Source organism: Macrobrachium nipponense, chromosome 15 (genome assembly GCF_015104395.2).
Source record: "Macrobrachium nipponense isolate FS-2020 chromosome 15, ASM1510439v2, whole genome shotgun sequence".
Classification (NCBI taxonomy): Eukaryota; Metazoa; Arthropoda; class Malacostraca; order Decapoda; family Palaemonidae; genus Macrobrachium; species Macrobrachium nipponense.
Window position 1 is genome coordinate 68,480,310 of NC_087208.1, and position 27,382 is coordinate 68,507,691.

The following is a 27,382-nucleotide window of genomic DNA, read 5'->3' on the forward strand; positions in this document are numbered from 1 at the left end:
CTATACCATAATCGGATCTGAATTAATTCAAGTGATACGACGATACCCCTCCCGCCTTCCCTCGCGATCTAGACCAAAGGCCTTTTAGAAACTATGTTATCAAGAAGTTACTGTTAATGATAATAGGCGGCATTTCTTATCGATCAGTTCCTAAGCATACATACGCTGCCACATTGTGCAGGTCGGCAGTTGGCACAGTCAGAGTAAAAAGTGAGACGACATTTAGGTCAGAGGATGACGAAGTGCAACATGAGATTCGAGAAACCGATGCTGCGAGAGCTCCTCTGCAGTCAGATGGTACACGTGATCTGGCCCTGGGCGCTTGCTGTTCATCTAACACGCTTTGATTCTTCAAGGGTGGGCGTTGGAAGATGTTCTTTCAGGGCTCTGGTTATTAACTCGCCATATTCTTCATTAAGACTCGTTACTAAGTTATTTTTATATGTTCATATTTATTTTCAGTTTACTTGATATTCTAAGAGTCCTATTTGTAGTCATTTTGGTATATGGGTATTTTAATTTAAACTCACCCAGAAATGAAATTCAAAACGTTTTAATAGTGTTTGTTTATTATTACATATTTTAAATAATGATAATTTATGCCCTAAATTTGCATTGCGATATACGATACGGGAGAAATTTTGTTACACTTAACTATCCATCACTGACTCCTAATTTTATACTGTATAGAGCGTAGTTTAGTGAGATGTTTCACATAATGTCTAGTTCTTTTCTCCAAAGTGACACTCTGTCTCTTAAGAGGAGATCGATGTCACGGCCACCCAATTACTCTTATTAACTCGGGCTGAACAACGAAACCAATGATTTGGCGAATATTACGAGCTTGTTTTATTTCCAATCTCGTTTTCGAAGATGCTGAACATTTACTATCGCTGGACTGAAGTAAATCTTTTTGTGTAATTCCAATGGCCAAGCACGTTACGTCCATGATTCTTATAATGCCACTGTATCAAGATTTATATCAAAGCAGCGAGGCTCGTAGGTGAACGTATGAGAAGCTTCAACGGTATGAGAGAGTCTCAGTCTCTACTCAAGCACTCTAGAAAAACTCGCAAATCCTGGGATGTAGTTGACCCATAAGACTTGCATGATTTTACTTCGTTAACATATGAAGGTTTGGTTTTCAGTTTTGTCACGTACTTTATTTAATACCCTTATTTGTTATTCGAATAATTCAATACAATTCTCCAGTCTACGCCCTTCTGAGATAGTAGTAGCGTGCGAATTCAGTTCTTCAGTTTTTAGTTATTTACAAATGAGAATTCTGATTAGTTCTGACGATTAGTGTTTAACGGATTCTGTTATTTCTCTATACATTCGGTGATTCTCGCAATCTCGCGAGCTCTCAGGTTGTCAGCATGTTTAGAGTTCGGGTTATTCAGATTCTTGTAATGATAAATCTTGGCTACAGCATGCATGTTTCCCAGTTTCAAAATCTGAAACAGCAAACATTTTTTTTTTTTAACAAAACATTTAATCATTCTTTTCAAATGCCTAAATGTCTATTGACACTGAGTTTTTCTTTGAGCTTCTGTACCTGTTCTTTCTGTAATTCCAACTTCTTTGCTGGTTACTTTTATTTTTATAAGTACAGTAGAAGGCAAATTTTGGTTGAAGTTTCCAGTCAAGATTGAATCTTATTTTCTTTTTTGCACAAGTTTTTCTTTGGAGCTCCCTATCTTTTCTCTCTGTTTTTGTTGAGTATTTTTTGTTTTTTATATACAGTTGGTCAATTTTCTTTGAAGTTTCCAAGTCAATTTTTTACATTGTCAACGTGTTTCAAGTTTCTCGCAGAGTCCTATTGCAATTCTTTAGGTCAAACTTCCTTGGGGGTGTTCCTTTTTAGTCCAAGTTATTTTTTTAAGGCCAAGAGCCAATGAAAAATAATGGTTTAGTATTTACGAAAATTGTTTCGTACTTCGTCAGATTGATGCATCTTTGTTTTCCATTGTCAGATAAATTGTGTCCTGATATACCAATTTAAAGTTTCTAGTTATATTCCAAATCTTGAGGTTTCCTCAAGTCTTTCTTCACACCGTTTTGGTTTGTTTCTATTTCGTTAAACATTCTCAAAATATCTTTTCTTCCTTAAAGTCTGAGTTTCTTAAAATTATAGTTGAAGTTGTGGCTTCGTATCTTTTAACAGTTTATTTTTTAAATATTCCATAACGGCCAGTTTGATCCCAGTTAAGGTTTCAATAGTAAAAGAACTTTTTAGATTATACTATTAAAAAGAGTTTAATGTTTAAAGATTTTTAGTTTTTACTATTGTAAGTGTTTAATGTTTAAAGATTATCTCTAATACTGTTCATAATCTGATGAAACCGCAATATCCAGGTTTAAGTTATGGAAACCATATTTTTTTTTTTAAGTTTCTCGCGGATCTAACCCGTTAAGTAAGTCTTCTTTAAACATTTTAAACTGGTTCACAGTTACTTTATATCACAATAGTCTACTTCAAAGTTATATTATCCGAGTTTTGGTTTCAGTCTTCGTCGTGATGTGGTTACTTGATCTTTCTAGTTTTAGAGATCAGCAAACAACTGAATACTCAGTACATGCTTTGTTGTAACAGATTACTGCAGTTGTCGTTACATAATGTTTGTTTCCACATCTTAGTAGTAGATTACTTCTGTTCTATTTGTGGTTGTTTAAAGTTTTATCTTATTGTGCTCTGTAAATCGAAGTTATGTTTCATTAAACTTTGTATTTCTATTATTTTGTATTATTCATTCTCAAGGTATCGAAACAATGTTCCTTAGCCAGTTTCATGCTTAGATATACATCAAATTTTCATTATTGATTTCAGTTTCTAAACGGGCTTTCCCGTCAACAACCCAGAGTTCAATAAATTCTATATTTGTATAATAGATAGACAGGAGGAATAAAATACAGTGTAAATATGAATAGGTTTATTCTCCTATACAAATAGTGTGTAATTGACAGGTAGATCCGGTAGCACATTTATCACCGAATCCGAGAAATTCAAGATTGCCCTTACTGAATAATGGACAAGATAAACCGCTTTTCATGTATAATATATATATGTACACTTAGTTCACTATTACACGTCAAAATCATTCGTCGACAGGACTCTTGAACAAGCGTTTTTCATCTAATGAGAAGACAAACAAAAAAATATCTATAACTTCAGGAACTTCAGTATGTGACAAATAATCTGGGGGAAAGTCGTAGCGGTAGATCACAAATATACAGGACATATGAAAAAATATATTCAAGGATGATTCATCCATCAAAAATATATACTTAACTGGATATAATTTGACAAAATATTATTTAAAACCTAACAGTTTATAATCAATCAATAATGGCATACTTTTTGCTAACGTAAAGGTTTACAATTGGGTAAGCTATAGGTAATTTTCCATTTTTAGTGCTCGTGAAGAAGTAACTAAATAAATCCCTTTATAAAAAAAATCACACCTAGAGAGAGAGAAAACAAAAAAGATGGCACAGCAGAGAATCTAGATGAAATGACTCTTATCTCACTCTCGCGCGCAAACTAACTTACAGACAGACAGACAGGCGAGAGAGAGAGGGAGAAAAAAAAATTTACAATCTTTGATATCGTTGACAGACTAGTATCTTTGGGTACAAAGGCCCCGAAGCAGGTGAACTATATAATGAGAACTAAGTCACACTACTAGTCTCGAATGAAATGATGATAAACAACCAACCCGACTCCCGGACAACGACCACACATACAATCTGCCTTTCTTTCCCGATACAGACTGAAGCATTCTTTAAGGTTTCTTACAAAATAAGCAATACCTAACAGCAGCATGAAAAAATTAAAACTTTCACTTCTCCCCAATATGAGGAAAAAAAAACCCTACCATAAGTTATGTTCCCACAAGCTGCTTTCACTAGAGGGGGCAGGGCTTAGTATACTATGTTATCACATGCCCTTTTCCTGTGTAGTAGTAACAAACAACATTAATATTAAAAGCGTGACTTTTTAAACCTCCTACCAGGCCAGGATTTCACAGGCACATTCGGGGGAATAGAAGGGATGGGGTGGGGGGAGCAAGGTGATGGGCGTGCAGACCTAAGTCGTCTCTCCTACATTCTTTAAGCAGCCTTTCAACTTTCCTTCCAGAAACTTAAAACTATTCGGATGAAAGCGACTTGAATAACAACAGAATTTTGCGTCATCAGCACCGTGTACTACCGGCCCATACTTCATTGCTGGGACTTCATTTGGCTAGCACACACAAAAGAAATACAGCCATCAACCTTCACTTCTTATTGCTGAACTTCACAATCGTATCTCAAAATGACCATCAATCACCTTTACTGACTGAATAAAGAGACCATTATTTACAGCCCTTGTATTCTCAGTGAATCAAAGTAAATAAACCACAATCTGCCTATCTACAAGATTCATCATTAACCTTAGCTGCTACTCGGTCCCATGCCAGCATCGAGACCCTGTTAAGTTGGTGGCCCGTGACATTATCCTTTACTTTAAATATCTGTATACTTTCCATCTTACCCAACTAACTTAGGCTACCTATCTACCTGAGAGTTCTGGCCTTTCTTCAACACATACATAAACTATACATGGCAATCTTTTATACGGACAATTTCTCATTTATGAAGTTGGCTTATTGCAGAACATAAGCGGAAAATACTACATATAATGTGCTTGAGTACTTGTGTGAAATTGAAGTGACAGCGAGCGTAGACGAGATGGCGAGTCGCAAGGCTCAATCGAAGCTTGTCATGAATTCTGGACCCCAGAGAAAAAGGGTTTTTATCGAGGAGAAGGATTCACTCGTCTCCTTTCATCTTCCAGCCCGGCACTGCCTCGCCACTCGTCTACACTCGCCAGCAGCGCACACGAACTTAAATAACAAAAGTATCACTTCTCATAAAGAAACTGATTACATATTTCCCACAAAATTGGTTACCATTTGAAGGCCAACGAATGAATATATCTGTACACGTCTTTGTTACACTAACAGATCTACTTAAAAAAATAAGAAAAACGTAAAGTAAACCTCATAGGGTCGTCTCGGTGACGATTAAAAAATGAATGCGTTCCATACAATACATAATGGCAATTGGTAATGACTATGGGTGAGGGGGTGGAAGATGATGGGGGAATTAATAATATTAATGAAAACGTTTGCACGTGGAAGGAGTACGAGATCCCGCCAGGGCAAATCCGACAACCATTCCACCGATAGCGGCCTTTTTCCCTAAATATTTAAGAGTATGACGCAATAGCTGCAGCTGCCTCCCACAGAAGAGGGGATGCGGCTGCTGCTGCTCGCTTGTCGACAGCAAGTCTCTCGGGGAAAAAACTGCTGTTACTGTTGTATGTCTGAATACATTTTTTGAATATGCTTTTTGAATGTTGTTTGGTTGTCATCTACGTCATTCAGGTGTTTGAGCTGTGATGGGGTTGCTGGAGCTGCTGTAGGGCTTCCTGCGTCGCATACTGACGCAGGACTGTGTTCTCGTACTCCAACTGGTTGATGCGCTCCATCAGCTCGGAGATCTTCTCCTTGAGGACTTCCACCTCCTCCCGCACTGCAAACATCAGGTGAGACTTTACCAAATCCTGTGAAAGAACAAGAAAAACAAACATTAGAACTGCAGGGTTACAAAGTTAAAATAAATATAATTTAGTTAAAAACTGAAGGCAAATGTAAATAATTTAAAGTACCTGATGAGCATTTCTACTACAACAAAGAGAGAGCGAGAGCAGCTCAGGGTAAGAGAATTAAAGTAAGGATTCCGCGAACATCAAATACTAGTATATCCTCAATTTCTTTGGTGTCTTCAGGTTGTGGCAGATAGCTCGTTTATTGGCACAGCTCCACACCCGGGTGTTATTTCCATCACCATGAGCGCTCTCTCTCTCTCTCTCGTGCCTTGCAGGCATTCTGGTATTGACAAATTTAGGAATTATAACCGACATGCAAAGGCATATACAACTGTACTTATCAAAATCATATTACAAGCAGTAATCATTTTACGGCAGTAATGTATCTAGCATACAATACTTTATATTTAAAGAAGCAAGGCTAAGGTAACCATTTTCGCTTGTGACAATCCTATTATTGTATGCACCAACATGAAAGGAGTACAGACTAAAAAAAAAAAAAAAAAAATAAAAACCCCATGACTCTGCAGCAGCTTTTGCAAATTTAAGACTTTTTACTCAAAAGCTTCTGAACAAAGTATAAAAAAGGGAGTGATCCCCCTGAAAAGGGGGAAGGATACCACCCATACTTGAGAGACTTCTGCATCCAGAGTAACAAAGAAACATTCGAATTTCCGTCAACATTTTTTTTATCCAACGGTAAAAAAAGAAAATTTCAAAAGCTGAAGAACAAAGCACTTTAAAATTGATAAAAATAAACACACAAGACCCATTCCGCCCTTCCACCACTTGATTACATAAAGAAAATAAAGGGAGAAAATTATGAGAGAAACTTACAAAATCAGGTACGAAGAAGAGGAACTGTTCGTCTGTCAATCTCACGTCGTAGACGAAACTGTTTTTTCTATTTCTATTGATTTTCGAGGTAGGCTTTTTGAACGCGTGAGACGAGGATGATGATGATGACGACGTAGAGGTGGGAGAGGGATTTGAAGACATGGGAGAAAAGGTTGGTGTGTGCGTGGGCGTACTTTTAGGCGTGGTCATGGGAGATTCTGGGGGTGATAACGAGTGTGTGGGCGTGTATTCCTCTGTGGAATAACTTGAGTATTGGTTATCAGCGTAGTCTGTTGGGGCATACTCGTGTTTTGAGTAATCAGACTCTGAACAACTGGACAAAGTAGAGAAAGTGGGGGTTCGGGACATTTCTTGAGTGGGTGTCGCGGGTGGTGTTATGGGCACACCACCGCCCATTCCTGCGGACGCATGCGGGTATCCGCAATGAAGTGCGTCCATCTGCATGGTTATGGGCGCCGTGCTGGCGGTGTTTGGGCACAAGTCGAGCAGTTTGGCGACTGAAGGCTCCGCACCGCAGGCGGGAGCACTGAACGAAGGCACGGGAGGGATGCTCCGCTAACAAGCACTGAGATCACACCTCGGGGCACAACACACTCACTGAGGCCACTTCTTCGCAATGGCAAAATCACTGAGTTCACTAGCAGCTATTTCAAACTGAAATGCCGTAATATTTAATGAGTGGAGCCGCAGCTGATTCCACAATCAATGAAGACTAGGACAGTTCACTAGGATAATATCGTAAACCAAATGAAGTGTTAAGTCCGTAGAGTTATAAGTTAACTCCTGTGTTCTCTTGTATTGAGAATTGCAAGGCCTTGCTGTTAGCAACGCGATGTCTGGGACTGTACTGACGGTGAGCTGGGGCCTGTCCGCCTTATAAGAACCGGACGTACACACGCACACTCCAACACGCCCAGCCACTCCAGCCGGCCACTAAGCTCTTCTCCAGATGTACGAACACACTCACACACCCACAAACTTACACATACACACACACACGTCATCTCTACTTGCTGGCAACATGCCCAGCGTGGACGCGCGCACACACACACACACACACCTGTACATCTCCCGTTTCCTAGTTTTCTGCGAATAGCGTTGGAAGAGTCGTAATCCCCTGTCGTCTTACACTGACACCAATTCACTCACACCACTCGCCTTTCGGGAAAAAACCCAAGTAGACCATTCATTCCTAGACATACGGAGGCGAATCCCGTTCTTACCAGCCACGTTCGGAATCAAGCTGCCTCCATTCCACCAAATTCCAACTCATCGTAACACTGAATTTGTGGTGTTAAATGTGTTCAAAGATGTAATCCTTACTGCCACACGCCCTCCCCAAAAATTAAGCAACTTTTTACGATTATCTCTCTCCTCCCCACCTTTCCTATAAATTCTATCGAGTGACTACTACACTTGCGAAAAAGAAAATTATGCCTTTAGAAAACAATAACACAGTCTTTTGCTTTTGACGGAGGGATCTTAAAATCAATGGAAAAGAATCCTTTCACAGTACTGAACAACCATCTATTGCGCAGGCATATTCGCGGTATTCTAGGAACAACAGATCAATCGAAATATAGTACATCTGACCTACATCCAAACTAGATTCTGTCTGGCCGCCCATTTTTGTACTCAATAAACGAAACACAGACGACCAACCCCTTTTCCCCACCCAACCTTATAATGTCATGATACAATGGACGGCATTCGATCGACCGACGTCTGTCTTCAGACGGACGAGGAAGTCTTTCTTTCTAAGCGGCGAAGGGACGAGCAAACGCCCACAAAACACTACCCCGTTGTTTCCTTTGACTGAGGGTTGAACATACAAAAACTGGGAGGGTGATATGGACCGAATCCTCAGCAGGGAATTTTATTTATTTTTTTTAGACGAAAATTGTTTCACGTCACCCCAGTGGAGTAAAATGATCTCGTACGGGCTCCCCGTTTTGATTTTCTATATTTTTGTAGCAGCAATAAACACTCTGGTCTACTAACTCTTCATATTTTCGCCAAGGCGTGCGTGTGTTTTTAGGGTAAGACTGTGGGGAGTCTTCATGGTCATCAGCGGGACAACAAATGTAACCAAGTAGAACCCGTTCCTCCACTTCGCAATTCCTTTAGACAGGAGCCCTGCGTCAGACTGTACCCCGTGTCACGGGATTCGAATGCCCATAGCAACAACCCACGCAAGGGAATTCGGAACCCGACACCTAATCATGGTTTATATAAAGCTGTCAAAACTAATCAACTGGCTAATCAAGGTGTCCATACAAATGTCTGTCGACCGCTTTGAGGCATCCAAACAAACAAGTGTACCCTTCTCGTCGAATTTTCAAGTCATTAGATAATATGGCCACAGATAAAAACTATTGAAATATCAAATTAACTATTGTTCTGCTGTTTTTTTCTATCATAACATCTACTGGGCACATTGCAAATTTCACATTACCTTGGATCTCTATAGGCTATACGAAGAATTATGCCAAATGGCCATATGTTGTTCCAAAAAGAAGTCAATTTTTGTCAATATCAGTTGCGTCTTAATAAGAATTTCTACGAATTATTTTCTGTAGGTCCAACATGACGAAATAACCACTGAGGTCTGTTAGGATCAAGATGTTCGAGCATGATAAAAACCCACAGAGAGAGAGAGAGAGAGAGAGAGAGAGAGAGAGAGAGAGAGAGAGAGAGAGAGAGAGGGGGGGGGGGGGGGGGCTAGTTTTCCATCAACTGCACATAACCTACAGCGATGTATTAGCGCATTGAATTACAGTTTATAATAACTGATGGCCGCTTGAACAAATTACTTCCCAACCTGCCACTGAAAACAAAGACGCTATACGAAATGATCGCCAATTTACAAAGCGAAACAGGCATAAAACCTTAAGGGAAGAAGACATGGGCATTCACATCCTCCAAAGGTATATCCATACAGTTAAGTTGACCATTAGGGTACTTGTAAAATCCAGTTCTTTGTATATACATGAAAAAATCAGACGATGGGAGCATACAGGAAGGGCAGCCTATTACAAGGTCTGTTCACCTGCAAACTACCGGGCCCAACCCGTCCGGAACACAACGATGCAAACTTGCCTTTTCCAAAAGAGGCCTAACAAGGGCTTTCGCCAAAAATGTTAGATAAATGGATGTACAGTAGATGAGATTCAGCTCGAGAAAATGGTTGACAAAGAAAACTGTTCTCCAAAGACCATACGCAGCTTGAGAGAAATGACATTCACGGAGGAGGGAGGAAGAAAATATGTGGTAGAGGGGGGGGGGGTGAGGGAGGAATAGGCGAGTGAGGAAGAACATGAGACGGCTGACGTCACACGTCTGGGCATCACTAAGGCAGACTGCGGGTCGCCCGATTCCCTTAACATTGAGAATTCTGATTTTACTACCCATCCTATGAATTTCGCCGAGATGGAAGCAACTCGTAAAACATTATCTCAAACCATTCATTCACACCAGGGCCTCTACTAAATAATTCACCATAATTTATCAGAAGTCCTACATGCACTGTCCAATGCACCGTCTCTCCCTCCACAACACACCAGTTACACCCTACCACTGTCTCCTGCTTTAAGTAGGTCAAGCCAAGACATTGTCTGTTCTCGCAGTTACTTTAATAGCAAAGGTTCTCTACGTAATCAGTGAACTCTTCTCCCGCACAAACTGGCCGCATGTTGCATTGGTAAATAAAATGGTTATGGTAACACCCTGATCACTACTACACATCGCCACTTGCTCATGCCGTAATGAGAGAACAATTCCACGTATCAGCATTTACTTACGATGCCCTAGCGCATAAACGTTCAATGTACATCATGTTATCTTTTTCTTCTTGGGAAGATTAAATCACAGCATATAAACTGATGCTGCCGCCCTGGCGACGAGCTGTCTCCCGAGGAAATTAAATTTCTCCCAAAGCCTCATTCTCTCGTTATCTCTACCTTTGATCTCCCGCACCTGCAAGCTGGCAGGAAGGGAGGGGGGGGGGGGAGAGGAGAGGAGGGGGGAGGCATTTATTGGCGATTCTCTGGCTGCGTGAAAAACGAATCCTTGGAAAAGCCATAAAAAAAAGGTTGTTCAACTGAGTAATCGTCACCCTCCTTCGTTCTTTCGCTGGTGGCTGTGTGAATCCCTGCACGTGCACTGCCAAGAAGAGCCTGACAAACTACGCTCGTTCCTTGACGACAATACTGATCATTCCTACTAATCTGTGTCAGTGTCAAAACCGTCAACTTTCTCTGAATAACGGAGGTAACAATGCGACAATCAGGAAGTTTCAACCAAATTCGATACTGCGGAAAAAGTCATGCTAAGTGCAGCCGGGACTATAGATTCCAATTGCTGAAAAGCGCATGGACGAGAGGAGAGAGAGAGAGAGAGAGAGAGAGAGAGAGAGAGAGAGAGAGAGAGAGAGAGAGAGAGAGAGAGAGAGACTTGGATAATTCAAGGAAGAACTATTGCACTTACATTGGAAACAGAAAATATTCTGATGTGATATTTAACAAGTAAAACTTCATAACCAATATTCTTAGCAAAATTAAATAATTCGCAAAATTCTGCACTGATGCAGATTTAAACCAGATTATAATCGTCGTGACTTATTTTCCCCTTACGTTCCCTGACCATAAGCATTTAAACCTCCCTAGGGCTGCGTCATTCGCCGGTGGGTAATTTTCATACCAAGGTTAGACAGTGACATGCCAATTCAAAGAATCTTTGTTTCAATATATATGGTATGCCCCAAGGGCGTTGGGGGTAACAATCTCTGCTCCAATTAATTTGTAGGTCGATGATGCTAGAATAAGGGGAGATGTTCAAGTGTAAGTAGAGAGTGAAGGACAGGGAGAGAAGGTTAAGTAGGTGCTTAAGGGTCGAAAGAGATTAACTTTTTGCAAAGGTTTATCTTAAGATGTAACTTTTGACATAAAGTACTGTTCACCGACCTTACCCAGGCACCGGCAACCCTCTGTAATACAAGCACACTTCGTCAGCGGACTATCCAGTTATAACCGGAATCCTCGAATTATGCCTCCCAGATTATGGCCATTCAGCAATTTACGGGAAACATTTTGTCATCGGCAAAGTAACTGCCATTGGGGAAAATCTAGTATAGTGCAGACCTTCTTTAACGGAACGAGCCTTCACTTAAAACACACACAAAATATAGAAAAGGGGGCTATAAAAAGGCTTTTCTATAGCGTTTCGATCGAAACGCTGAAACAGCAAAAAATAGTACCCAAGCTGAAAATGGGCTGTTGCCTCATCGATAACACCACCATCCGTGACCAAAAGGACAGCATTCTAGTGATACCAGAATAACCTTCGCATAATGTCCTATACCTAAGTGCACTACAATGGCGGAAGATAATGAATGGTATGCATGACACCACAAACCCGGAAGGAAAAAAGATGGAACCCCCCCCCCCCCTTTAGCGAGACTAAAAACCAACGAGTATAACGGATCAGGAGGAGATGTCCAAGTAACATACACGCTGGATCTATAAACTACTACTGTATTAACGAGAGATATAGATAAAAACTATAAAATCAAAACTAAAATCTCACACAGATTTTCCTTTTATTATCTTACGGTCATTTACTCAAACAAATCATCAGCACCAGAAAAAACAGCGTACATGGCCGCTTCCTCATTTTTGTTCTGTGGTTGGATGTCCTTTTCCATGGCAAATCCGTTACCATTGTACCAGAGTACTGGATTAACTTAAAATGAGTCGTAATTCGATCTATACGGCATTCATTGCGCTAAACACGGACGGTAAAAAAAATGTCATATACACAAAAATAATAAAATTAATAAATAAAAAAATAAAAGAATAAATGTCTTGCTATGTACAGTTATTGTGACGAGCACCCGATACAATGTATGAGAGAACGAGGAGTTTATGAAGCGTATCATCCGTGCTTATGGATAATGCGGAAGTGCATATGATGCTGAAGGTGGTGGTTACAAATAGTTGATAATTAATCCACTTCACTCGTTTACAGGAAAAGTTGTCAACTCTTTACATCGCAACGAATAATAATGTAAAGTTAAATGAACCTAAGCACACCAAGAAGATGAGTTTCCGCGTAAAGCAAAATCCTCTACGCCTTCAACGAGGACTCACAGAAAAGATGAAGCGAGGAAGGAGGCTACGTATACAGACGCGTATGCAGACGATATCACAGACATACCGGAAGACCATGGAAACCCTATGAGCAAGAAACTCGCAATTACGACCCGATTCAACCTTGGCCTAAATGGCGTACACCGTAGGAGGAGGAGGAAGAGGAACGCCGCAGGGAGAGGGAACAGACCAAAAGAGGAAGAGCGGGAGCTAATGGAACCGCCCACGTTCAAGTTCCTACTACAAAAGAGAAGATCTAACCGATCAGGATTAAGATACCATAATTAGCAGAAGTCGTTCACAGTCACGAACCAAGCGACAGACCCTTCTTCATGGACCGCGACTTGGTTAAACGTGGTCGATGACGCAATGAAAGCTAGATTAAATTCTGGCACTTCTCCTACCAAGAGAAAGAAGACCTAAATATCACGAACGCTAATTCTGTTACTAGCGGAGGTATCTCACGAAGACTTCTGAGAACGTAGTATAAATCTGCCAAAAAATGAAAACATAAGAGCAATACAAAGAGGAATAAATTTGCAGGCGACGTAATTGATTGAATAAAACGCCAAAACCAGTATTCACTGATGTATTTGGCAAATGAAAGGTACTGTTTACTCAGTCGATAACAAGTAATATAAAACCATTCATAAGGTACATAAAAGGAATGAGGGAGACAGAGGCGCCATGCTGTCTGGTTGGCTCACCTTATCCCCCTTCTCCCTTCCTCTCCCACCGCTGCTCCTCCAAACTCCCTTCACATGACAACAGTCCCCCTTACCAACCCCAACCCACCCCCACCTGCCGTCACTGCACGCACACATGCTCACCTTCCTGTAAAAACCAACCTCCCTTCCTCAACCCCCCTTCCCTCACCCCGTAATAGCCTAGTCTCCTCTCATCCAGGCTCCTTACCCTCTCCATATTCAACGAAACGCGAGTCACGGAGCCAACTGGGGAGGGGCGAAGAAACGATGGGCCCTGTCGACGACGTAGTGCCACTCGTATGCCCACGGACGGTGGCATCGCATCCTCCGAAGACACTTCTCCATTCAAGTTAGCATGGCCCGAAGAGTATCATATACTTCAATTTCAACGGCGTCAAGATTACACGCAAACATTCGCATTTATGTACGATTTGAAGTGAGTCGAGTCTGAGGCACAACTAGGCGAACGGCTACGGAGGGGGGCCCCTAGTTTGATGGCAAATATCACAGGTGAGTGAGAACTATACAACCGAGAGCGGTTTACCATGACCCATTTCCAACACGTCTAAAATCAGTGACTAGTTCATATTCCCAGATTCAAATCCCTGTTCAAATGATCAAGAAAAACCCGGCGAAACCTGTTATACTATTTGTAATTCATACTTCTATGGGATTACTTTGTAATCCACGTTTTACCATTCAGATCATTATCTATAATTTTTACATATCACAACGATTTTCATATATGCTGCATGGTGGTCAAACTTCGCCTAAATTAACTTTTCATACAATAGCCCCCGATTGAACTTCAACTAAATTTTAAATGAACAACATTTCAAAATATTTGAAAACAGGAACAGACTTCAAATAAGAGCCAAGAACAGTTTCCTAGACTATATTAATCAATATTATTTCTAGCAACTTTGGGATTGCATAATTAGTTCGTAAAAATTGTCATACTATAAAAAAAAAAAAAATTAGACTCTAGATTCGTTTATATGAATGTTACGACTGTCAGTGGTGGGGGCGGGTTATCATCAACCTGCCTTAGTGTCACAAGACCAGCATGACGAGAGGATCGTATTTCCAACGACAGAATCTGTTCACAGCCTGTAAACCCGAGGCACATAATCCATTCTTCCTTCCTAGCATTTTGGAGTGGTCTCTCTTGTACCCATTATTCACAATGATATACAACTTCCCGTCCAAGTCAACTGATGTTAACACCCAATAAGTTTTACAATACTACAACTACAAAGGGAACACCCGAAAGAAGTGTATACATGGAAAGTAACTCGTTCCGCTCCTAGCACAACCGCTAACCATGAACAGCCAACTAGACTTCAGAGAAACAAGTCTAAACGACGTCCATTTTGCAACAGCTCCCATTCAAGCCAAGCAATCGATCAATACTTCTGGGGGGGGGGGGGGGGTGTTTGGTTCGGTCATTCTGATCACTATATATTTTTCGTCTTAAACTAGGAGAAATTTTGAACATGAATTAAGTCTTAGCTTTCACGCAACTCTATTAATAAGGCAATAATGCAAAAATGCCTACTATCTACGAGGAAAACGCCTACACACGTTCTGCCGTGTGGGAGGGCAATTTCCTCATCGGTCTACTAATACCAAAGTATACTGGCATTTTCACACAGGTGCTCGAAGGCCAACCACAAGGAAACAAATACTATTTTTGGGGTCTTCCGTATAAGGTTTGTAAGCCAGTGGGGTTTGACTATGGGGGGGGGAAAGGGGGGGGGGAAAGGGGGGGGGCAGAAGGTTTTTACAAAAGGGAGAATAACGCAAGGGATAGTGGGTGGGAGGGGGGTGGGGATCTGAGCACGTATCTTGACGGAGGTAAGCTTGGGAGGGAGAATGATGATAGAGAACGGAGTGTTGCTAACGCCAATAACAAGATGGCGGCCAACCGCGGGAGACACTCCACAATTGCTTCGCACAAGCCGCGTCCTCATTCATTCATGAATAATCCTCAACTTGGAATATAACTATTTAAAAATAATGGCCATTTTCGTTAGACACTAACGAGCATTGATAACTATATTTCGGCAAGGATTGTTAAATAATGTTCTGCTTTGACATCCCGCGTTGAGAAGAACTTCATTTAGAAGCAAATGAATACTGATGGATAAATAATAATAATAATAAAAAAAGGATACACAAAAATCACCTTCCCTCCCTTGGTTTATAACTAAATTTTCAAATAAAGAACAAACTACTCACCATGGCTTGCTCGATCTTGTTGTCAATGGCAACCGTACTGGCGGTGGATGCACTGTAAAGAAAGAAATTAAACATAAGTATTCATGCCAACGTTAGTCACAACAGTTATGTCTATCGATTACATACTCGATAAAAACATTTTCTTGAGAAAAATTCATAGGATGCACCTTTATAAAATTCTTACTTTTACTAGGTAATTACAAACAATGCAAGGATATATCAAGACATATTTCAAACAACAAAACAACCGCCACAAAAACAATCACATGAGCACCACTAATAAATTTCCACTTCACATCGGCAAGGAAACCTTTCCGTTCCCTTGTGTCCGGGTTTGATTCCAAAGTAATGTGATAAAATGATACGAAGATAGCAATTCCGAAGCAGATTCGTCTACATCAAATCGATATTTAGCATCGCAGACCAACGTGAATATACACAAATTACCACATAACACTGCCTACCAGATATGAATAAAGGATAAAGTCTATGAAAACAGACATCAGGTACAATGGACTCTTGACTTTGCTTATCAATCGAGGTCGATTTTACTGGGAGTGAGGATTCACAACACTTGACAACACATTGATAAGGGAGATCTCACGTTTAATGCGAGGCAACCAATAATTCTTCCCTTGTATAACCCTATATATATAAACTGCGCAAGTGTACAGTCCTTTAGCCTTAGAACAGGATTACTTATTTTTAATGAATCACCAACACTCATGCTTAACCTTTGTAGATTTCAAACCCAGATAACAGTAAAACAGGGTTTACTGCGGGAAAAAATCTACGGGTTTGACTGCGCACATTACAGAACTAGCATCGACTCGGGTTAAATTCTACGGACTTAATACACCATTCAATGTTTACTAAAATACCACCGGAACCCGTAGACAATCTGACAATATTTATAACTAATCTACTGACATTCTAAAGATCTCCAGTCCTTATTAATCTACTGACATGCTTAAGTTCTCTAATCTTTGTAAAGGCGGATTAGTGAAGAATTCAATTTATCGAAATTGCTTTACTAGATGAGGAAGAGGTTACTAAGTGCTCGGCATGTTCACTAAGATAAAGGTGCTCAAATTATGTCCTTGATTAGTAAATAGTAAATGTGGGCAAGGGGCTGCTTCAAATTTTATGCCATTCCCCTCAACAACACTGCACCAACACAACCAGCAACCCCCAATCTCTCGCTTAACCAGCACTCGTCAAGGTCCTGCCACAACGGATGACGATGCTCCTCCTCCAACAATTTTGGGCTAGCAATTAACGGTCACCAGCAACATACAACAACGCTGTTGTTGGGAGTTAGGCAACATCTACTGCCTAAATAAAATTATTCCAAGTCTTAAAGTCTTACCGAGTACGGGTATGCTACTTATATTTAACAAGTTGAAAGAGACTAAAATTTAAATCTTGTTCATGGCTTTACATTTTTTCCTGGCGAGAGAGAGAGAGAGAGAGAGAGAGAGAGAGAGAGAGAGAGAGAGAGAGAGAGAGAGAGAGAGAGAGAGCAGTACTCTTAAGGAACGACCGGCCACATGAGAACGTCAAGTATTTCGGGAGTTCCATGAGCACAAAGGTAGGGAGGCCAGCGACCAGGCAAACTGGTACTGTAGCGAAGTATCAAACATCTCTCGCCAAGACTGCATCGATATATGAAACGCAGACATATCTATGCCTAAGAGGGTTCTGATCCATCATCTTAAGAATGGATTACCGTGTACGTGCTGGATGGAAAGTAGGGCGATGGCGGCTGCCATTTGCAACGTCACCTTCACTGTAACCTTCCTTCCTCCCTCCCAACGTCTCCGTCAGTCATCCCATTCAGTCAAATACGAATCTGGCTTCTCAAGGAGACTACGAAGGCGGAGTAAGGGAATCATGAATGTAAGCCATCAAACCTTATTCACAGAGGCGCAAGCCACCAGCGATGGTGAAAAGAAAGTGCGGCTCGCGCTCGGCGGCAGTTTTGGCCATGAGAACTACTGCCATTGTTGCTTGCCCTGGGGGGAAATCGATCCATGCACAACCTCCACCAAAGAAACTAATATGGTTATAAAAATATAAAGATAAACATCACTTACCTATCAACTACTATGCTCTTAACGAGAGCATTGGCGTACGTCTGGTAATCATAAATATCTGAACACAACATTTTTCCTTCACTGGGGCGACGAAGAGTCAAAGATACAAGAGTTCTGTGCGACCGCGTCAGAGAGCTTAGGAACGTAGATCCACTTTCTTCTACTCCTGCGAGGGGACTGTTTCAGCTGAAAACGGGTCTCCAGGTTTACCAGCAGTCCAAACCTTTCTGTTGTGGTGGGGCCCCGGTCGGCGCATGAACAATGAGTTCGAGCTTTACAATACGTGTTATGCTTTTTACCGGGCGTCGCCAACAGCTGATCCCGTCACGACATTTAACATCATAACATGGGGCCCGGGACTGCGCTTAACATAACTCTCTCCTCACACTGCCGCGGTATTCGCTGTTGTTATACCTAGTCGGTGGCCCAAACAGAGCAATGACGTTTTCTCTGGAAATCCAGGGCCCCCCTCGGGGTCTCGCGTCTGCGCCTGGACGGTCGGTCTTCCACCAAAGAGAGTGGAAGAGTAAAAAGCCGGACGACATTTGTTGTTATGGGTACTTAGTGAGTTGGATATCTACATTAGAACAATTATATGTGGCGTTTGACGACTGCATAGCAACTACTAACAGGAGAGCCAAGACCACAGATAAATCTATTCACTCAATTGGAGAAAAACAGCTTAAAAACAAGCCATGTCGATCGATGCCATTGGGAGCTCCTTCGCCGTCATGGACAGTCCATTACTACGAATTTCTACTCAATGACCTTAACAGAATCGGGCAACGTTTACAAACAAAAGCCAACGCTTTGTTTTATCAGAAAAAAATAAAGAAACAATCCTTTGGGTGCCGGCTGAGAAATAATGCTTTGCTCATTTTGAAGTGTAAAGGTTTGTTGCTTTTGAATATAGATGGCGCAAGCATCTCTCTTCTCTCACAAAAATATGTAGACAACAAACTAAATTTATTTTGAGCATAAAATGAAAACAGAATGGTTGGGGGATGGGTTCAAATGTAGCTGTAATCGACAGGTTCCTGGATTCACTGACGACGACTGCTTCTAGATAATTCGGACTTCATAACGGGTTTCACGGCAGGCGGAACACTGGCTACTACCGTCTTGGCAAGACAGTGCATTCCCAACCAACGTGAACCCTATACACATGGTGCTCCTACGTCTACTAATTAATTATTAGGTATTTTCTAGCGTTACAGCTACGTGTACTAAGGTCACTGGCAAGACAAGAAATAGATGAAGATTTTATAAGGTCGCACCTTTCTTCCGTAGGATCATGTCAAGCGACTCCCGTAGAGTATTTGGAGTCAACTCTCAGGGGCAAAAACATTGGCTCTATTCTAGTGTAGAAGGATGCTTAAAATATTCTCTCTTGTAAAGAAAAATTGAACAGATTCCATTTGCACATTACACTGCTGTTGTTTGTTTGTTTGTTTTTGTTTTTTTATAAATTAGTATGCATGCAGCTTCATTAAGCTGAAAATTTCTAACATCAAAAAACAAAATTACAGCTTCTGATTACAGTCAATATACCATTTAATTCTTCAAAAATTGAAGATGACACCAAGGAATGTATATCCCGCACGATAAGATCATGACCAGATTATTCTAATCGAAGTATGTTGAATTGCAACAAATCGTTCCTGTTCGATGGCTTAATGTCTGATTTTTATATTAAATAAAGTAAAAACAATACCAAGGTAATATTTAATAACAAAGATATAGCTTAATAAATTTCCAATGTAATTATTAATTGCACGAAAAAATGTCAACATGCAGAAAATGCAGATGATATAAGTTGAACTGCTCGAATAAACGTGTGAATATTGAGCTCGAAGAAACGGACCGGTTCAACAGGTGTCCCTTCTGGTTAAACACCTTTGAAATTTAGGTAGGCACGCACAGGTGATGTGCCCCAAACTCATCACAACTGTACATCTCCCTTTTGCAGGGAATGTAAAAAGTAGCAAGCTAGGTTTACTTTGTCCATAAAATCATTCATCCATATCATTCTCGTAATGCTGCATGGAAAAGACCTAAGGGCATCAGGGCATAATATTCTAAATTTGTACCAAACGATTTTCACGATTTAATCATGGGGTAAATTAATAAAAATTCAAACGGTAAAATTAAGGAAGTCACAAAATCATGCAACGTCAGTTTAGCATTTTAGTAATTTGTAAAACTGTCTCTGGCAATCCATGAGAAAAACTATACAAAACCAACTACAATTAATCAACCAAAAAAAGTTTTAAATATGAGAGGAGAGAGAGAGAATTATTAGCTGTTCAATTGCCACTTACCGGCGAATTGAGGTTATATCATTAACGCAATACTATAAATTTCTTAAAAACTATATCGTCTTTAAATTCTGTATCTTTGGAGCACAAACTACTACCGTTATTATGGAGTAGATACTGAGAGCCAAGCTCAATGGGTCGATCCTTAAGGAATTCTCTCGTAGCAACGCCGAAGTTACTACCAAGAAAGAACAACAACTAATGTATATACATGTTAGCAATGAAATCTCAGGCGACACTGTCTCCATTATCAAAATATTGACCAGCTGGTTGGTTAAGTTGAGGGCGCCATACCGTCTGAAGAGTTGCATTTATGGTCAGGGTTTGTTTACATGAATAGAAAACGGGATTCAATGGCAGACCTTGCATCCTCAACACGAATTTCTTGGGACAACTCGCACAGAAATGATGTGCGTAAAATAACAGTATAAAACTGGTGACTTGATACCACAAAGTGATATAATATAATCTCTCTCTCTCTCTCTCTCTCTCTCTCGTCCTCTCCTCTTTCTTCTCTCTCCTCTCTCTCTCTCTCTATATATATATATATATATATATATATATATATATATATAGATATATATATATATATATATATATATATAAGCTAATATACCTGAATAAATGGGAGGCTTGGTATTAACCTTCTGCTTATCACTTTCCTCCGGTCTTCGCTTATATAATGAAGTCACGTGTATCTACTGTGATTTTGAAGCATATATATACGTATATATATAAATATACACACACACACACACACGATCACCCTTAAAAACAATAGCTGATATCTTTGCTACCGTGGAGAAAAAAAAAAGCGCGACTCTCGATACAAAGAGTTAACAGGGCTCTCTCTCTCTCTCTCTCTCTCTCTCTCTCTCTCTCTCTCTCTCTCTCTCTCTCATGAACTTAGCCGATGGCTAATTATTTTAAAAAGGTATCAATAAGATATCAACAGGACCCGTTCCAAAACCCTTTTTAAAGGCTATCACGAGAGCACGTGGGTCGTTTGGTGATCGTACAATTAAAACATAAGGTATGCGAATTCATTAGGCATACGCAAACTTCCATCTGTATTCACAAAATGTTAGTATAAGACAATGTTAATTTCTCTACTAACAGACCATGAAGATAGCTCCGAGCATGCACCAAGCACTTGAGGGGCATTAACCCTACAATGTCTGAGTATAACTTTTCATGATAAGAGTTAGTTTCCTGACAGACTATTACAAAGAAAACTACATAAACACCTCATTTTAATATCCTCCCACATAATAAATCACATAAAAAGCCATTTTAACATATGTGCCCATAAAAAAATTGATTAAAAAAATATTCGTAACATCCAAAAGCTCCACTTCTTGGCCCCTGGGCCATTACAGAGCATTACTGACGATGTAAGCAGCAATTCCGGCGGCTCTTACTTCAGTTGCACTTGGCCAAAGAACGCAGGTAATGGCTGAATCAATAAGCGAGGCAGGACGCAAGCATTCATTAGAGACGAAAGCAAGCAGGCAGGAAGCATGTGAATCGACATAATGAAGCCCTTTCCTGCTTGTGTCGCTTTTCTTCTGTAACCTTTATCACTCCGCAACCTGCTGGCTGTTGTTTTAAGTAATCATTGCGGTTACCAAAGCGTTAGTCACATGCCACTTAGACGAAGAATTACTTACTCCAAGTCATGGCATTAACTGGTACGCATTTTCTTGACATATTCTCAAAAGTTTTTTTTATTTCGTTTACTATGAGCGTGTTTCAATTTCCTCAGAACCTTGAACATGATCAAAATTTCATAGTAACACAATACACGTTAAATGCAATTTGTAATACTGTCATTGCCATTAACAAATATGTTACCTTATGTTTATCAGGAAAATACAAGGAAAAAATAAATAGCCCTATTAACAATGACAACAAGGCGCTGTGCTCTATAGTTTTCTCTACATACGTATGTTTTGAAGTTTTACTTTCTTTACCGAATTCGTTAACTTGCAGCTCCTTCGAGATAGAAGATATCCATATATATATATATATATAGATATATATATATATATATATATATATATATATATATATATATATATATATATATTCTGATATCTCGTAGAGCTGATCAACACGCACGAAGATGGGAATCAAGGAAACAAATTGGGGACCATATTCTTAGATTTACTTCACTGTAGTTAAGCCTCGGTGCAACGATGGTGTGGCCGTTAGAGAGAGACAAGGTGTGACCTTCCTTGCTGCGGTCTGCAAACCTTCGTCCGTTCTTAAATCACGCTGTCACACACTGCGTAACTTTCCTCTTTCACTTTTAATCTCTTGTTGCCATGCGGCGGGAGCTCTTCAGGTTTATAAACGTTCACTGTTATGTCGTAATGAGCTAGGTGATTTTAATTCCGTACTATGGAATCGTTAATAACCTATTTACTGTTTTTCAATGTCTGGCTCATATTTAATCTGCAGTTGTCATGTTCTACAGTTTTCTATTGTCTTATATTTTCAGCCTCTGTCATAAAATGGGGAGAGTTTTTAAGATGTTCTTTCCCATTAATTGTTGCTGTTGCTTAGGGAGGTTTTCAATTTTTAATTGCTTCCTGTCAAATATTAGAAATCCAGTCGGTGTAACGAAAGATGCTTGCAGTTTCTTACTTAATGTTATAATCTTTAGCTGTCATTCTTCGCTGGTGTATTACGCTTTCATTATCAATCCGTGGTTGCAAAGCAACTTCAGGGAGGTTTCAATAATAACTAGACTCAAGCATAAACATTTCACTGATATTTATACTATACTCATGGCGGTAAAGTTGCGGCATCATGATTATGTCAAGTTAAGAGATAAAACTGATTAAAAACAAACATTCCCAGTCCACTTCGACAGATCACAGAAATAATAAATATAATAACCAACCACCGTGATCACTTTCATATTCAAGCAATTCTCTCCGTATCAAAATATTCACCTTGACTACACTTTCCTACTTTGATTTAAAAATATAAACTTTTATACGAGAACATACAGTAATTATATATACGAGGTATATATATATATATATATATATATATATATATATATATATATAAAACACATATATTTTGGAGGAAATGTAGATGTGGTAGACCTTAGGAGTTGAACTGACTAAGTTCACTGAACCGTGTGGCATATTTATTGGCCATGTTGCTGGAAATCACAAATTATTCGTTATGCGGCAACAGACGAAACGCGTCATCTGACACAATGCAGTATTGAAACTCAATCGACAAAAAATAAACGTAATCTAATCACGCATACTTGTTCAGGGTTATCTAATCTCACTTTGTTTTTCATAGGACCAGCTTCATCTTTAAACAATTCAGACTGACGTTGCCGACTCTTTAAAAACCTTAATATGTCACAGGTTGCTGCCGGAGTTTTAAAACTATTTCCTTACAATCATCGCAAGGAGATTTTTCTTTTAAGAAAAAATAACGGGAATGTTATAGAATTTGCCTTTTATTGTTTTATACAGCACTGAAAAGGACTATTAAAAAGCGAATGTCCTCTTGCTGTCACTTTCAATTATCTTGTTTATTTGAGATCATGGAAAATGGAATTTCATGCAAAACCACAACACTGTACTGGGACTCATGACTCCCGTCAGAATCACTAGCGAAGATAAACGATACTTGAGGAAACAATTCTGATAAGATCATGCAGTCCACCTCTCTCCATGCTTCCTACATTAAGAGCAAGCATTTTTCGTTGCATCGACTGGATCACTAATATTTGACAGGAACCAAATAATGACGTTAACTCTTACTAGTATAAAACACTCGCCAGGAAATTTGGCCCTGATAATGGGTAATGAGATGAATTCTGTGAGATATAAGAAAGCCTTACTTAAAGAACAACAAAAGTTAAGGGTGACCAGAACAGGAAATAGACATATCTTTGCACCATTGTATGGCATGCTACAAAAATTACGTGAACTTATATACAGGAATTTAAATGTAATATAATACATATATATATATATATATATATATATATATATATATATATATATAACATACATACATACAAACAACAACACTTGAACTAGAATTTAAATAAAATTACCGAGCAAATTTCATTCTTCATTTACCCAATATATGAGAAACCCTTCAATTGCTTGATATATATATATATATATATATATATATATATATATATATATATATATATATATATATATATATATATACACACACACACACACACACATACAACAACAAATTGAACTAGGATTTAAATAAAATTACCGCGCAAACTTCATTATTCATTTACCCAATTTATGAGAAAGCCTTCAATTGCTTGATATATTTCCAACCTGGAAGGACAAAATATACATAATACAACTGAAAAAAAGAACATACACACTTGAAAAATAAAACTAATATTCAACCAAATAAAAAGCAGAAACTTACGCCATGATGTCATAATACTTCTTATTGGAAAGAGTGATGGGCGTGCGACACCCTGGGGTCAGATTCCCGGGGGTGAGGTTACCCGGCGTCCGAGTCCCGGGGGTAATGTTACCTGGGGTGCGACTGCCCCCGGAATTCGCTACGATGTAAGCCGCCGCGCAAACCGACGGTAAGACGGTGCCATTATTCATGGGCCGGAAGCTCTTGTTGGACATCATGATCCTCCTTTGTCTTTCCTCCACTCGTATTCCACAACAAATGAAGTGGTTACAAAGTTCAAAAAAGTCAGCGAGTGAATATTCTCCGAATGTGTGCTTCGTCGCTCACAGGGCAATAATCACTCCTCTACTTATTTATTCAAATATATAATGTCTCTAGTTTTGAAATATCTGTCTTTCTTTCAACAGAAACACAAATGTTCAAACCTGCAAATTTTAAAGAAATATTTCGTTTACGTATGAATACCATAAATGTTAGCACGTGTTGTGTCAAACAGAGAGAGAGAGAGAGAGAGAGAGAGAGAGAGAGAGAGAGAGAGAGAGAGAGAGAGAGAGAGAGAGAGACAGCAGCAGCAGCAACAAAAATAGACAAGAAAATGTATCTTCCAAATAAAGTGTGTGGAGGTCATCTAGGCAATGAAGAAATTGAAAAAAAAAAAAAAACATACAAAAACAAACCCAGTAGACGAATCCCGAAGTAAACCTTACCAAACAGGACAAGAGGAGGAGAGGAATGCTTCCACTACTTGCCCCTCACCCCCAAAGGGGTGACTGCAATCACAAGTGTCTCTAGTGCACTCACTGACCGCTTATTCTTGAGACGCAATAAGAGTTGCCGACTCCGAACTTTTGCTTGAACAGTTTGAAAAATATTCAAGACTACTTCGTGACTGGTGACAATTTATCGCCATTGATTCCCGAGTCAGCTCAAGCACACAGATTAGTTTGCACACGCACACACTCAACTGCACACGAACAACAGAAATGAATAAACAAGAGGGTTCGGAGACCGCAAACCTCCGCCGGACCTGACCAATCTTCAGTTCAAAAACCTCCCTTCTCCTCTCAAGTTATAATACGATCTCTCCCCAATCCCAATTACTTATTGCCAGTCGTGAGGCTCTCCTCTGGCGACGAAGAACTTCGGCAGGGTTATCAAAATGCTCTTCATACATTGCACGAATCGAGGAGATCACTAGATACGCCTTTCATTAAAGGAATCCCTTTACAATATATCAGAGAATCCTTGATTTTAAAGAACTGCAAAACCAAGAAGACAACTAAATATTCATCTGAAGTCATTTTCCAAAACAAATAACATCAAAAACAGTGCTTCATTAATGAGTTGTCAAAGCTATCGACTGACCTGCTTGCAAGCATATCTGCTCGGCTCATGGTCTCATTTTTATTTGCCCCAATGCTTAAAAGGACTCTGCAACCAAGCCCCCCTTCAGCTCGTATTTACATAAATCTAATGAAATTAACATATTCAGGGCGTAACCTCCAAAACCACACACTCAGTGGGCGAGATTGCTTTCTCTCGCAACAAAACAAGGCTCACCGCTCGAACACAGTTCTCTCTCTCTCTCTCTCTCTCTCTCTCTCTCTCTCTCTCTCTCTCTCTCTCTCTCTCTCTCTCTCTGTTTGTGTGGAACATGTTGCATATTGTGCTCTTTAAGATAACTTGTCTGACGCAAACAAACACCAATTCCTTCATTTTCATTCAGAGAATGTAAAGTATTCACTTACAAAACAACCCCAAGATACGTGGGTCCGCAAGACAGCCCTGCACATTATCATAAAAGTTCCAAGTTCAAGACGAGACGAGAAATCGAGCCAATCTGTAAGCAACTGAAGGCATCATTAAAATACCTGTTAGACGGAGAAGGGCCAAACTCCGTTGCTTTAGTGAGGGGACATAAAAACACGAGATTAGATCCTCCGTATTTCTAAAAGGAAGCAACTAGCCATTGCCCAGCGACCTGTCAAGATACTTTAGCTTATCTGCCAGACCATTTTAAGGACCCGACCTCCGCTATCGCAAGACCTTCCATTAACCAGAAGCCTCGCCTACTTAAAACCACTTTTTGCAGGAGGAAGGGAGGAGGGGTGAAAGAGAAAGAGAGAGGAGAAGGAGGGGGGGGGGGGGGAGAGAGAAGGGATGGTGGGGTGGGGAAGGTGCAAATAAACAAGTGGATGTCAAGAGGACAAACGACAGTTCAGGAATTCCATTTCAGCATATCTTCCCCGACAAATATACGTAAAATGTTTCCCACCCAGCGAAGTCCAAATCTTTGTTTATCTCAAGCACAACTCACAATATAAATAGGTCACACACACACACACACACACACACAGTCCGAAAACTTTTGAAAAGGGCGCCAGTGATGAAACCTCTACCAGTGATGGGATTATATTGGCTAACAAGGTTTCCGTCAAGAGGGCGATAAATGCCAAGAGAGCGGGGATAAACAATGCTAATGGGGAGGATGGATGGGACTGTTGCACGGTAGGTGGGTCGGGGATGGGGGATCATTCTGTCGCCTCTTCCAATGACAGTGACACGGTCCAAATACGAACAGGCTGGCATACTGTGACGTGTCATCCATCACAATACAAAAACAATAGAAAATGAGGGGGAGTGTGGATACGAATAAGCAAGACGGCAACAATACATTGTCCTTTTAAGATTTAGGACGAAAACAAATAACAATGAAATGTTAAAAAAAGAGAAAAAAAAAACAGAAAATGGATGAAGCTGGTCATCAGGAGGTCATGAAAACAATCTCTGCGGCAATTCTGACCTCCCCTCATGGCAATTGCGTCCTGCTGGCCCCATCATGAGACTGATGCAGGCAGTAATAACGCCAACACATCAACATAATGCAATAGCACCCTTCCCACATTTTTTTTTTTAT

General features: G+C 40.0%; 1 protein-coding gene and 1 long non-coding RNA gene across 4 annotated transcripts in view; one reads left to right on the forward strand and one right to left on the reverse strand.

Annotated features, from left to right (window-relative positions):
- Nucleotides 1–27,382, forward strand: part of LOC135195043 (uncharacterized) — a 555,149-nt gene that overhangs the window by 515,476 nt on the left and 12,291 nt on the right. The gene's annotated exons all lie outside the window — the stretch shown is intronic.
- The window catches only part of LOC135195042 (TSC22 domain family protein 1-like), a 499,143-nt gene continuing 474,679 nt past the window's right edge, over nt 2,919–27,382 (reverse strand). For all 3 annotated transcript variants that reach the window (XM_064221365.1, XM_064221366.1, XM_064221364.1), the window contains 2 exons: nt 15,609–15,660; nt 2,919–5,611 (listed from right to left, as the gene is read on the reverse strand). In XM_064221365.1, the coding sequence (XP_064077435.1) occupies nt 5,429–5,611; nt 15,609–15,660 (235 nt within the window). In that variant the 3' untranslated portion in view covers nt 2,919–5,428. The remainder of the gene's footprint in view (nt 5,612–15,608; nt 15,661–27,382) is intronic.